The sequence below is a fragment of the Carcharodon carcharias genome, chromosome 30 (assembly GCF_017639515.1).
Source record: "Carcharodon carcharias isolate sCarCar2 chromosome 30, sCarCar2.pri, whole genome shotgun sequence".
In the NCBI taxonomy this organism is placed as follows: domain Eukaryota; kingdom Metazoa; phylum Chordata; class Chondrichthyes; order Lamniformes; family Lamnidae; genus Carcharodon; species Carcharodon carcharias.
Genome location: NC_054496.1, coordinates 18,444,584 through 18,457,943, shown reverse-complemented (window position 1 = coordinate 18,457,943; position 13,360 = coordinate 18,444,584). Strand labels below are relative to the sequence as shown.

General features: G+C 46.6%; 1 protein-coding gene across 1 annotated transcript; it reads right to left on the bottom strand.

Moving 5' to 3' along the window:
- Positions 1-1,146: 1,146 nt before the first annotated feature.
- On the bottom strand, positions 1,147-13,066 carry LOC121271425 (keratin, type I cytoskeletal 47 kDa-like). The gene is made up of 10 exons (XM_041177432.1): positions 12,469-13,066; positions 11,385-11,467; positions 9,680-9,836; positions 8,583-8,744; positions 7,140-7,265; positions 6,777-6,997; positions 5,421-5,470; positions 4,848-4,863; positions 4,334-4,350; positions 1,147-2,026 (listed from the first exon to the last, which is right to left on the bottom strand). The coding sequence occupies exons 1-10, from the start codon at positions 12,967-12,969 to the stop codon at positions 2,010-2,012; spliced, it is 1,350 nt and encodes a 449-aa protein (XP_041033366.1). The 5' UTR covers positions 12,970-13,066; the 3' UTR covers positions 1,147-2,009.
- Positions 13,067-13,360: the final 294 nt, after the last annotated feature.

Genomic DNA, 13,360 nt, shown 5'->3' with positions numbered 1-13,360 from the left:
GATCCACTCTACTTGGCTTCAGTACAAAATGCAGGCTGACATAATGCTGCAGCACTGAGGGAATGCAGCATTGTTGGAGGTACCATCTTTTAGGCCGAGATGTTAAAATCAGAGAAAGTAAAAGATCCCATGGCACTACTGGAAGGGGAGTTCGATTCTGGTGCCTTCAAGCTTTATACTGATGTATAAGAGTTCTCATGTGCCTAGTCTAAATAAATGAACCCACAACAAGGTTACCTAAACCCTTATAAGTGATTGGTGTCCTGTGTCTCGTGCAGTAAATAAGCCCCAGGTATTATATCATTATAACAACTCAACACTCCCCGGTGTCCTGGCCAATATTTATCCTTCAACCAACATCACTATAAACAGATGACCTAGTCATTATCACATTGCTGTTTGTGGGAGTTTGCTGTGTACAAATTGGCTGCCACATTTCCTGCATTGAAACACTTGAAATGTACTTGATTGGCTGTGTGAAGTGCTCTGGGGAGTCCTAAGGCACAAAAGCAAACCCCTTTCTTTCTTTAGAGTGAGTGGGGAAAGTGATTTCCTTCATATGCACTTTGTCTCTTAGTCTGGACTTGTCTAATCTGGTCTGGTTTTAACTAGGTCGGGTGAACGTTGTGTGCAGCTTTTGAAACACTGTATAAGTGGCCTGTTGTGCATTGCCCCTATCTGACAATTTAGCCGGTTTTTACATCCCTAACATCAACTCAGGTTAAAACATGCTTGGCCCCACATGGCACAAAAGACATATAACATTTTGAAGGAAGGCCATTCAGCCCATCATGCCTGTGCTGAGGGAGGTAGCCGAGTAGTTCCACTCTCTTTTGCCATGTATTATTCCCCCCCACCAAATATTTATCTCCTTCCTCTTTTAAACACTTGCTCATTTTCAAGTCAGACACTCTGTCCCTTTGATAACTCGCTGAATGAAAATGTTCTCCTTAAAAACACTTGATTATTTACAATGATTCCCTCCATGACCTGCTGCACTGACTGGTGGAACCATTTACCCACTGTTCCCCCTTTGGAAAAAACCCTTCCTGAAGCAGAACACCGATGACCTTCTGGCCTCGCCTGTTTCTGAAAACTTCATGTTTCCCTGAACAATGATCAATTGACTCACACCACACAACAGGATGACAAGTGGATTATTTTATTGGTTAACTTTAAGCAGGAGACGAACATGCAGAAAGACATTGGGACTTCAGAGCAACCCAGGGCTCCCGCAGGTGACATAGATCCAGTTCCACAGTGGGTCAGGCTGGCCCTGCCCCCAGCTCCCATGAAGCTCGTCACTATGACCAATGGCAAGTGGGGCTCAGTGAGGCTCCTTGCTTTGTGTGTCAAGCCACTGGTAGAGGAGTCACATGATAGCTCACAGGCCTGGCTCCTTAGACCAGAAAGGTCTGCCTTGTGGTTTGGCCCTTCCCGGAAGAATGAACCCATGGAGGTTCCCAACAACCCAGAAATAACCAGTCAACTCCACTCATTGGATTAGTCCCGATGCAGCCATTGGATTCCCCAAGCCTTTGACCAAAGGGTGTAGTCCATGGGCAGGGCCTTCTGTCAGCTGCTCGGGGCACATCCACTCAATGTGGAAGAGATGGGAATAATTTACGCAGTCTCCATAGCAACAGCATGCTAATGATGATAGATCTGACTGGCAAAAAGGGCCATCACATGGGTGTCAGCGTCTCCCCTTTAAATGAGAGGTGGGGGGGGGGGGTTAGTTCTATTTGCATAGCGACCCATGGGTTTGATTTGGAAATGGAGGATTCTATCTGAAGGAGCCTTGGGTGCCCTGTTACACATCCCATTTTTAACAAAAGCATGAAGACTAAAAGAGCTAAGACTGTAATAGGAGAAGCTCACGACCAAAGAGCCCTCAATCCCGAGATTCAGAAAGAAACTGCGGCAGTGGATACGTATTGTGACACCTCAGGCTTCAGGCTGCTCACCAGATCCCTTGGTGAGAGCCATGGTGCCAGTCACCCCGGTTACTAGCGAATTAGCCATTCTGAAAAGATAACACAGGTTTCAAACATCACTTGTCCATCTTTCAACTGACTGAAGCAAACACGAACTGTACAAAGAATATTAAAAATGCTGCCAGATTCATAAGTGGCTTATTTCTGTCTAACGGACTCCCCGCATTCTACATCTCTTCTGGATCGGGACAGACAAGCGTGGGGAGTCTGCCTCTCACTTACAGCACACTAATGGCAGCCCAGAGTCCAATCTGCACTTCACCCTGATGAGCCACACCCTCAGGGAATGGAGAATTTTTTGGCTAACAGGGTTGAGGGTTCACTGCCGACAGTGAACAAGGTTTCGTGTCTCAGTGCAATGAGAACCAGAAGGTCTAAGGTTAGCTCCCTTGAGCTGTGCTGATCTCAGAACAGAAATTGAGGGCCCAAAAATTCTCCTCAGCACCACCAGCTTACAGAGGCGAAAGAAATGACTTAGGTGTCCAGTTCCTGATCTCTCTCCAGTGATATGCAAGGGTGAATATCCATGATTGTGTAAGCATGTGTGTATGCATGTGATGTGTGAGTATGTGTTTGTAGCTGGCTTTGTGCCTATGCTGTATGTGTGTGTGTGTTGTGTGCTATATGTGTGTGTAAGGTATCTTTGTGTGTGCGTGTGTTTGCTGTGTGGTGTGTAAGGTATATGTGTATGTGCATATGTGATTACTGTATGCTATGTGTGGTATGTAAGGTGTGTGTGTATGTGTGTGTGTTGCATGTGTGCATTGTGTGCTATGCATGATGTGTAAGGTATATATCTGTGTGTATGTGGTGTGTGTGTGTGACTGTGTGTATGTGGGTGAGTCTGCGTGTTTGATTCTGTGTGTGTTTGTATGTGTGTGTGTTGTGTGCGTGTGCATTGTGTTATATGTATGGTGTGTAAGGTACATGGCTGTGTGTGTGTTGTGTGTGACTTTGTGTATGTGAGTCTGTGTGTGTGTGACTTTGTGTGTGACAGTGTGTGTGTGTGTGTGTGTCAGTGTGTGCATTTGTGTGTATGTGTGTGTATGACTTTGTGTGTGACTGTGTGTGTGTGTGTTAGTGTGTCTGTGTGTGTGTCAGTGTGTCTCTGTGTGTGTGTGTGTGTGTGAGAGAGTGTGTGCATGTGTGTGTCAGTGTGTGTGTGTTTGTGTGTTTTCTTGTTTCTGTGAAGTTTTTTTAAATTTTGTTTAAAACTTAAAGCCTGGACACAGTAATTTAAAGGGGCTGACTTATGTGTGGTGACTTTTGGGTTGCTGCGAGGCTTAGAGACAACTAGCACATGCATGTGAGTGTGTTGTCTTTTGTCTGCGTGTGTTGTGAATTGTGTGAGTGTGTGTGAGCTCTGTGTATTTAATGAGAGTTTGTGTGTATATGCGTTGTCTTTTGTGTGTGCTGCGTGTACAGTTTTTGGCGTGTGTTTGTGCGCTGTGTTTTGTTTCTGAGTGCGTGTTGTGTTGTGTTTTGTGTGTGCGTGTGTTGGTTGATTGTGTGTGTGTGTGTGTGTGTGTGTGTGTATTTTGCTTGGACTAATTTGACTTTACTCCATGTTGCCACACTCAGACTGCATGTTAGCACTCAGTATCTGAACTCCCAATTCCCTGATGAGAAATAGCTGCCTAGATAATGTACAGGAAGGTTCCTGACAGCTGTTAAAAAGAAAAGAGAGAGCAAGTGCACTCTAATCCTGGCAGGTGAACCCATTAGCTCAGGTTTATAGTATATGAATAATGGGATGGGGTTTCCTTTACTGTTGAACATAGGGTAGCCAGCTTGTGAGTGTGAGTGTATCTCACTATCAGCCCGACTGAACACGGGGAATCTACGCTGCATTCATCTGACCCTTACATCCACCAATTGTCAACAGAGCTTAAAAGAATTCTCTGAGTCAGTCAGCACCCTGATATATGGGGAGACGAACAGGAGGAGGCCATTGGGTCCATCAAGCCTCTTCTGACATTCAATTACATTATGGTTGATCTGTATCTTAACTCCGTCTACCCACCTTTGTTCTGTGACACTTAACACACTCGCCTAACAAAAATCAATGAATATCAGTTTTGGAATTTTCCTCAGCCGTTTTTTCATGGTGCAAGTTCAGGATTACACTACCCTTCGTGTGAACATGTCCTTCCTTCATCAACTCCCTTAATCATCTTAAAAAGCCACAATAACACTTTCCACACTGCCCCGAATGGGCTAAGCTTGAACGCTGCTCAGGGGTTCAAGCGTGGTGGGTTATGGAGCTCGGGGCTCTAAGCTTTGTTCACCAACTACAAATTCAAACTTATCAGAAAGTCACAAGCAAGTTTTATTACCTGTGGAAACTTTGGTCCTGTAAAGGAGAGGAGAAAGAGAAAAGAAGTTAGTGCCTGCCTGTCGAGACAGATAAAGTATTATAACCACTGTCCAAAACCAGTTTGCGAAATCTGGGCAAACTGTCAGCGCCTAAGTGTCAAATCTCATGATCGGCTACTTCCTCTGCTAATGATGTAAAGGAACATTGGGAACAGGAGTAGTTCATTCAGCTCTCAATCCTGCTCCATCAGATCATGGCTGATACACAATTCAATTCCAATTACCCATCTTTGCTCCTTTAGCCTTTGATACCCTGACTTAGCACAAATCTCAGACTTGATAAGCTCTAATTATCCCCGGCCTTTCCAGGGAGAAAGTTCCAGGTTCCTCCCTGTTCCTGGGAGTGTAAAATGGGAGCCCTTCCCTTTTTGTCATGTCACACTCCAGGTGAGGGTCATTGGGACCAATCACAGTGGCTCAATTTTGCATCAAGTAACATATGCAATCACAATAAAGCAATAAGGGTCAACTCACGTGGCTGCCGTGGAACCTGTAATAAGAAGAATAATGCAGAACAGTGAAAAAAACACTTTAAGGACATTTGGCAAGATCATTTTAACAGGTCAGGTGAATCACACACTGGCCTCTCTCCCACAATAACAGCGCTTTCTGTGGCCTCCATCACCAAAGACCAGAGAAGCCATATCTTGGTAACACTCTCACCCCCGAAGTCCCCTCTAAGTCACACACCACTCTGACTTGGCCATAAATGGGCCATTACTCCATTGTCGCTGGGCCAAATTCCTGGAGCTTCATTGAGAGAGCATCAACTAAGGTGGCAGTGATTCGAGAAGGAAGCTCTCCACCACCTTCTTGGGGCCATGCAGGTGGCAATAAATGCCAACCTTGCCAGTGATGCCCCCATCTCGAGAAGGAAAAGTCTCAGTGTACACAAAGTAGCTGCTCGGTGGTATTGGTCCAGATTGGGCTGGATGCCATGATTAACCATGGATTACAGTAGAAAGAATAATGGACTTGGACTAAGCAATACGTATCCTGCTCCTCAGCCACGACACACCACTCAACTCAAAGCACTTGGAAACTTACCAATCTGAGATTTTGACATTGAGGATGAGGAGCTGCCAGAATGGATGATTCTGAAAGAGGAAGAAAGATTCCTTATTAAAGCAGTGCCTTCTGCATTTTGTTTGATAGTTTGCAGTCTCTGTTTTATGTCTCCCCACTCTGTTATCCACTTTCTCCTGATTTCTGACTTTGTTTTTGTACAGTCACCGGTGCGGAGCAGCCAATCCCAGTGGGAGACAATCCAGACAGCCTGGTCACATAACCTCCTGCCTACAACTGCCCAGCCCCGACATGGCAACCCACATTTCACCCCCCCAACCTCCCCAGCTAATAGGAAAACAAAGAAATCTTTGATGTGCCATTGGCTGATTCTTGCCTGTCAATCAAACAGGCTTGAACCTATCCAGTCCCAATATGTTTTACTTCAAAGAAAATGAGAAAAGAAACACGTTTCTTTTGCGCCTCGGTGATTTTTCTCCTGCGTGTTGCTCCCAGCTGTGTTGAGGAAATTAATCTTTAATTATTAGAGACTCCAGGGCAATCCTGGAGGGTTGGCAACCCTACTCCAATGATACTACAGAATTAATAAAGTGTTTTTCATCCAGCAGATGTTCACCCAGAAATAAATTCCAATTGGCTGATTGTCCCATTCAATTATCAAAATTCTTTCTGTGTTAAAGAAAAGCCCATAAGACTGGCTATTTGGGAATATAACTTCCACATGATGCACACAGCAACTTGCCAGGACTCCTTCGACAACACCTTCCAAACCTGCAGCCTCTGCCACCTAGAAGGACAAGGGCAGCAGACACATGGGAACACCGCAAGTTCCCCTCCAAGTCACTCACCATCTTGACTTGGAAATAGATCGGCCGTTCCTTCACTGTCGCTGGGTCAAAATCCTGGAACTCCCTCCCTAACAGCGCCGTGGGTGTACCTACACCACAGGGACTGCAGCGGTTCAAGAAGGCAGCTCGCCCACCACCTTCTCAAGGGGCAATTAGGGATGCTCAATAAATGCTGGGCCCAGCCGGCAAAACCCACATCCCGTGAATGAATAAAAAAAAGAGAATGCACACTCAACTCCCCACTTTAAATAAATTAGCGAGCATCCTGCATTCCCTCAGGAAAGAGGGCTACAGACTTGACCATAAGGTATGAGAGATGAGAGTTGTTTGAATAGGGTGTGCACAGAGTGTACAGGAGAGGGCAGACAAATGGGGTTCAGGTTCAGGTCAGCCACAACAATCTGGTTGAGTGCCGGAGCAGGTTGTGGGGGTCCAGGGGAGAGGGCAGTTGGTTGGGGGTGGGGGGGTGCGTTGGTAAATGGACTCCACCTGTCCTTATTGCTCCTATGTCCCCAGCTTGGATGCTTACTTTTCGCTGCCTCCTTCCAGAAGAGTCTTGTACTTCTGAATCTCAGCCTCCAGCTTCATCTTGATGTTCAGAAGGTTCTCGTATTCCTGGCTCTGTTGTGTTATGCTGTTCAGGAGATTTCCCAGTTCTCCTTCCAGCTGCGTGCTCCTGGCGAGTAAGTTCCGCAGCTCCATGTCATATCTAGCGTCTGTGTTGTTCAAGGCGTTCTGCAGAGCAGATATCTGAAAACACCAAGGCAGTTTGGTCAGTGTAAAGGGCTGTTTGAACGGGCAGATTGGGACTGTTTTAAGTAGCTATTGGATTAACATTCAGCCAAACCCCGTGTTCCAACGAGCAGACCGGAAATTGTCAAAGCTCACTTACAGTGCCGCGTAAAGAGTTATATTCAGCATCAAGGGTCTGCATTTGCTGACGCAGTTGAATCAGTTCACCTTTGCTTGCATCGAGAGCCTGGGTACTCTGTGTGGTCTGTGTGACTTGAATCTGCACCTGATAATCCAGAGAGAGAGAGAGAGAAAGGGAGGGTTTTACATGATGCATTTGAGACAAGCGACCAGCACCGATAATGAAGGGGCTGCTTTTTTTTAAAGTAGTGAGTGGTAATGCCCTGGAACTCACTGCCCACGAGGGTGGTGGAAGCAGAAAGAACCAACAATTTCAAAAGGAAACTGGGTGAACATTTGAAGGAAAGTGGGAGCTGCTGGGGCTTGGGGTGGGGCGTCAGGCAGGGAGGTTGAGACTGACTGGGTTGCTCCGAAAGAGCTGGCTCGGTCCACATGGCCACTGTCGGTGCTGTAAATGACTCCAAGTGAAACTGGCCAGGCAGTGACTTGTTCACTAAGGAGAACAAACCACTCACAGCGATCACTGTTAATATTGGCTGAACAAGTTTTTTTAGTGTGAGGCAAATTCAAAGCGTAGCAGGAAGTTGTGGAAATACTTGACTGTAGCTTTGAGACTGAAACCTTTGGCAGTCTTACTCCAAGCAAACCTCTGAGGGCTTTTAAGACACTGCCTGTGTAGCAACAGATTCTGTTCCCTCAATGCACAATTACCAGGGTCAGTGTACAGTAGAATTGAGGCTGACATTCCATGAAATTGTGTTAATGGAAAAATTTATAAGGCAATTTTAACAAACTCGGACATCTCAAAGCACTTTACAACCACTCAGAATCACAGTGCAGAAGAGGCCCTTCGGCCCATCAAGTCTGCACCGACACGTGAGAAACACCTGACCTACAGGTCAGCAAATTGCAGCAATTCTCCTGAAGCGTGGTCATTGTGATCATAAACCCAGGAGCCAATTCCCATACCTCACCTCATATAAACAGCAGTGTGATAATGATAACGACCAGATCATCTGTTTTAGTGATGTCGAGTGAGGGAGAACTATTGGCCCAGGGCATCAGGCAGAGTTCCCTTGCTTTTCAGGAAAAAAACACCATCAGCTCTTCTGTGTCCAAGCCTCCAATTAACCCCTCATCTGAAAGAAAGCACCTTCGACAGTGCAGCACCCTCTCAGTGCTGAGAGTCAGCCTGGGTTTGGTGCTTTAGTCTGTGGAGTGGGTTTTGAACCCATAACCTTCAAAATCTAAGAGAGTTCTACCACTGAATGACAATAGATAGCTGTGCCAGTACAGTCCTTTTAATGAGACTCTGAGATGATTCCCACCTTGCCTGTTGAGATGGTTTTTAGAGATTCTATATCACTGGCTGAAGAGTGTCTCCCAGAGCTGACCCCAGTACCACTCTTGCAATCTCCTATAGAGGTTGTGCACTCACTGTTGGTGGTGAATCCAATCCTACCTGTTGCTTGTACCAATCGTCCAAATCCTTTTGGTTCGTGTCAGCAATCTTGGTATAATTTTCTCGCATAGCCTCCAGGGCCGCAGCCAGGTCAACAGAAGGAGCAGCATCTACCTCAACCTGGATGTCTCGAGTCTTCTGCTGTCGCAACAGCTTCAGGTCCTGAAAGCACAAGGGACAATAAACCATCAGAATAGTGCAAGCCATCTTTTGATGGAAGGAGCCATTGTACTACCACGCCATTGACAGTAGGGGGCAGCACCCTGTCATTTTTACTACCCCACCACTGGCACTAGAGGGCAGTACACTCTCATTCTGCTCACTATCTCCTGCCAGTTCAAGATGGCCGTGCGAACATGTGGCTGAGACCCATCTGCGCAAGCACAGATCCCAATGATGTCATTTTCAGGAGACACAAATCCACCTTCAGAAACAGTGACAGCTTCTTTTTGGCAGTCTTCAAACTTCTAACAATGAATCTTATTTCATTGCACACGGGGTGCACCCATTTCCCTTTCTGTGTCTCCTGCTTTCTCTCACTCCCCAGCCATTTATTTTGATATTTCATCCTTTAATAAATTTCTAAAACTACACCACTGTGATGTGTCATTTCAATTGGGGGTTGGGAATGAGGCTAAGCGGAAGGAGTGGATCCCATTTGCAACTTGCTCTTTTCAGCCCTGTCTGTGAGGTTTGGGGTGAGCTCTGGATGGAAGGGATTGTTAAAGGTTTTCACTTGATGCTGCCAGAGCTGTAATATTTCCAATTCCAGGGCCAGTCATGACCGTGTATGGGCCCTGCTGCACATTGGCCCCTATAAAGATGGTGGCCACACATACAACTGAGCATGTGCAGTGTTGTTAGCAAATGTAGCCCATTCTACCACCCTGCTACTGGCACTGTAGGCCAGCACCCTTCCATTGTACTACCCCACTGCTGGCACCAGGGGGAAGCATTTTATCATTGAATGATCCCATCACTGGCCCTAGGGGGCAGCACCCTGTCATTATACTACCCCACCACTGGCACTTGGGGGCAGCACCCTGTCATTGTGTGTGATGAGGAAAGACTGTGACACCTCAACCATGGCAACCCACCTCGTTATGGTTCCTCGTCAGATAGGCAATCTCATCCTCCAGCCCAGCAACATCATGAGCCAGATCAGTCTGTAACTGCAGATAGGTGTCCTTCAGTTGGTGAAGTCCATTAATATCGCTCTCCACTGACTGTCTCAGTATCAGTTCTGACTCCCACCTGCAACAGAGGAAACAAAAATCAGCACAAGATCGAAGGAGTGACAGGTTTTAACTCTGGCTTATATCCCTGCCTTCAGACTGGATACCTGATTTTCTTTAGTTCTGCTGCTCAAACCTCGTCCATATCTTTGTCACCTCTGGGCAAATATTCCAATGCGCTATTGAATGACCTCTCGCCTTTCACTCAACGTAAACTTGAGCTCATCCAAAACTCTGCTGCCTGCATCTTCATTAAATCATGTTCACTCATCACTCCTGTCCTCTCTGTATGCTGCTGCTTCCCAGTCCAGCAACCATTATAAAATTCTCATTTTGGAATCCCTCCACAGCCACGCCACCGCGCACCCCACCCCCCCCAACCCTCCAATCTGTTGCTACCTTCAACCCTACAACCCTCTGAGATGTCCGTGCCCTTCCAACTCTGGCCTCTTGCACATCCCCCATTTTAATCGCCCCAGCACCGGCGGGCATACTTTCTGCTGCCTAGGCTCCAAACTCTGGAACTCCCTCCCTAAACCTCTCAACCTCTCTCCTTTTAAAAAAACTTCTTAAGATGCTTCTTAAAAGCTGCCACTTTGACGAAGATTCTGGTCACCTGTCATAATATCCCCCAATATGTCTTGGTGCCAGGTTTTGTTTTGATATTGTTCCTTGGGGAATTTTTCTACGTTAATGCTATGGTGCTATACAAATTCAAGCTGATTTTTGGGTCATAATTTTTTTTTATTATTCAGTCACAGGATGTGAGTGTCACTGGCTGGGCCAGCATTTATTGCCCATCCCTACTTGCCCTTGAGAAGGTGGTGGTGAGCTGCCTTCTTGAGCCGCTGCAGTCCATGTGGTGTAGGTACAGCCACGGTGCTGTTAGGGAGGGAGTTCCAGGATTTTGACCCAGCGACAGTGAAGGAACGGCGATATATTTCCAAGTCAGGATGGCTCGGAAGGGAACTTCCAAGTGGTGCTGTTCCCATGTGTCTGCTGCCCTTGTCCTTCTAGATGGTAGAGGTCATGAATTTGGCATGTACTGTTGAAGGTCCCTTGGTGAATTCCTGCAGTGCATCTTGTAGATGGTACAAACTGCTGCCACTGTGCATCGGTGGTGGAGGGAGTGAATGTTTACAATGGCAGATGTGGTGCCAATCAAGTGGGCTGCTGTGTCCTGGATGGTGTCGAGCTTCTTGAGTGTTGTGGGAGCTGCACTCATCCAGGCAAGTGGGGAGTATTCCATCACACTCCTGACTTGTGTTTTGTAGATAGTGGACAGGCTTTGGGGAGTCAGGAGGTGAGTTACTCGCCTCAGAACTCCCAGCCTCTGACCTGCTGTTGTGGGCACAGTATTTCTATGGCTGGTCCAGTTCAGATTCTGGTCAATGGATGCAAGGAATGTTCTTTCAGGCACACTAATCCCGAGTGAACCCTTCTCAGGACATTTTGCAAGTAATCAGTACCCTCAGACTGTTACTCCCTGCAAATTTATGAGACACGCCCCAGATCCCAGGCAGGAAATTTAAGGTGGGGATTTAGAAAAAAGAACTTTATCACCTACTTGTTTTTGAAGTCTTCAGCAGCCAGCCTGGCATTGTCGACCTCCAGGGAGATGCGGGTATTCAGCTGAATGCTGCTGATAATCTGGCAGAAGTGGAATGGACAATATTAGAAAAGGTTAGAGGAAGAAAGCACAGTTCCCATTCTTCATTTCCAGTATATATCTTTAGGTAGACTCCTTCCTGTCGGGATGCACACGGACTGCTCCAGGAGCTGAGCTGGCGTGAGCATAACTCCTGTTCTGGCTACCCAAGCCATTCAGATTGAAATATTGGAGCCAGACTAAAGGGTCTCTGGACAGGGAGTTGTGATTCAGGCTAACATTCTAATGCCTCTCATTATAGGAGCAAGCCAGAGACAGGGTGAGTCTATTCCAGATAGTCAGATATAAACATCATCTGTGGAGACTCACCTTCTGCTGAATATGGAGCGTTGATGCTCTGATCAGAGTCAAGTACCTCATTCTGGACACAACGGTGCAAGGAATGGTTCCTGTCATGTGCCAGTAGGAAAAGGAGACTCTAACTAACTAACTAACACTATGGACAGAAGACTAACTAACTAACATTAGGTACAGGGGAAGTTCTATCAGTCTGTAACATGTGGGGCTCGGTCAAGCTGTCAGACAGCAGTTGCACATTCACCACAGCAGGGTTAAGGTTTATACCAGTTGCACGGTGGTGTAGTGACAATGTTGCTGGATTAGTAATCCATAAGGCCCAGGCTATAGCTCTGCGGACATGGCTTCAAATCCTACCACAGCAGGTGGTGGAATTTAAATTCAATTAATAAATCTGGAATTGGAAGCTAGTTTCAGTAATGGTGACTGTTCTAAGAACCCCATCTGGTTCATTAATGCCTTTTAGGGGAGGAAATCTCCCATCCTTACCTGGTCTGGCCTACATGTGATTCCAGACCCACAACGGTGTGGTTGACCCTGAAATGCTCCAGCAAGCCACTCAGCTCAAGAACAAATAGGGATGGGTAACAAATGCTGGCCTTACCACACCCCCTGGAAGAATAAAAAAAAGGTACATTGGGAAAAATTAAACCATGTGAATAATTTTTTAAAAATGAAGTGTTACCTGTTGTTGCAGAGGTTTGACTGTGGTCTTGTAAATGGACCAGTCGAAATAGTCAATGGTTCTTGAGGAAACTAACTCCTGAATTTGCTTCTCTAGGGTACTATTGGCTAACTCCAGTGAGCGGACTTTGTCTAGGTAGGAGCTCAAACGCTGATTGAGGTTCTGCATGGTATCTTTCTCGTTGTTCATCCAGAGACCCCCCGATGTTAAGGACAAAGAGCTTGAACCACCCCTTGCCCCAAGTCCACCCCTATAGCCCTGAGCTAAACCCATGGACCCGGCAATCCCAGTAGCCAGGCTGGTGCGTGGCCGACTGGAGCCATAACCCTGCAGTGAGTAACTGGAATAAGATCCAGGCTGCACAGCTGAGCGGACTAACCGATTGCTGGAAGTGCCAATCATCTGACTGGAACCTTTGCTGAAGCCTCCACTAACACCACGGCTGCTGCTGCTGCTGCTGCTGCTACTAGTGAGTTTAACGCTCTTCCTAAGGCTTGTCATGATGCTGCAAACTGAACTATCACACCAGCAAGTATCTGAGAGAAAATCACCAGTCTGTGCCTCTAGACTCCCAGGAAGAGTTCAGTCACAAGTGCCTGCGATCACCCTTTTATGCAATGAGGAGTCGGAGTTGGCAACTGTGCCAGGCACACCCGCGCCAGTTAAAACTGTAACTTAAGAACCACACCCACAGCCTACAAGGCAAGACCTGTTCTCGCCTTTGTCACATCTTCCTTGTTCTTAATTCCCTTGGGGCTCTGATCCGGGTCAAACCAAAATGTGCTGGGTGACAGAGATGAAAAGTAAAGATTTATTGTGATTTAAAACTAGTCACAGAACAGAACCACAGGTTTGTTACAGTGCAGGAGGAGGCCATTCAGGCCATCGTTTC

Coding starts and splice junctions, on each gene's coding strand:
- LOC121271425 (XM_041177432.1), bottom strand. CDS start 12,969: ATGACAAGCCTTAGGAAGAGCGTTAAACTCACTAGTAGCAGCAGCAGC. Junction 9,837..11,384: donor GCTGAAGACTTCAAAAACAA/GTAGGTGATAAA, acceptor CCTCTGTTGCAG/GTGGGAGTCAGAACTGATAC. Junction 5,471..6,776: donor CTGGAAGGAGGCAGCGAAAA/GTAAGCATCCAA, acceptor TTCCTCTTTCAG/AATCATCCATTCTGGCAGCT.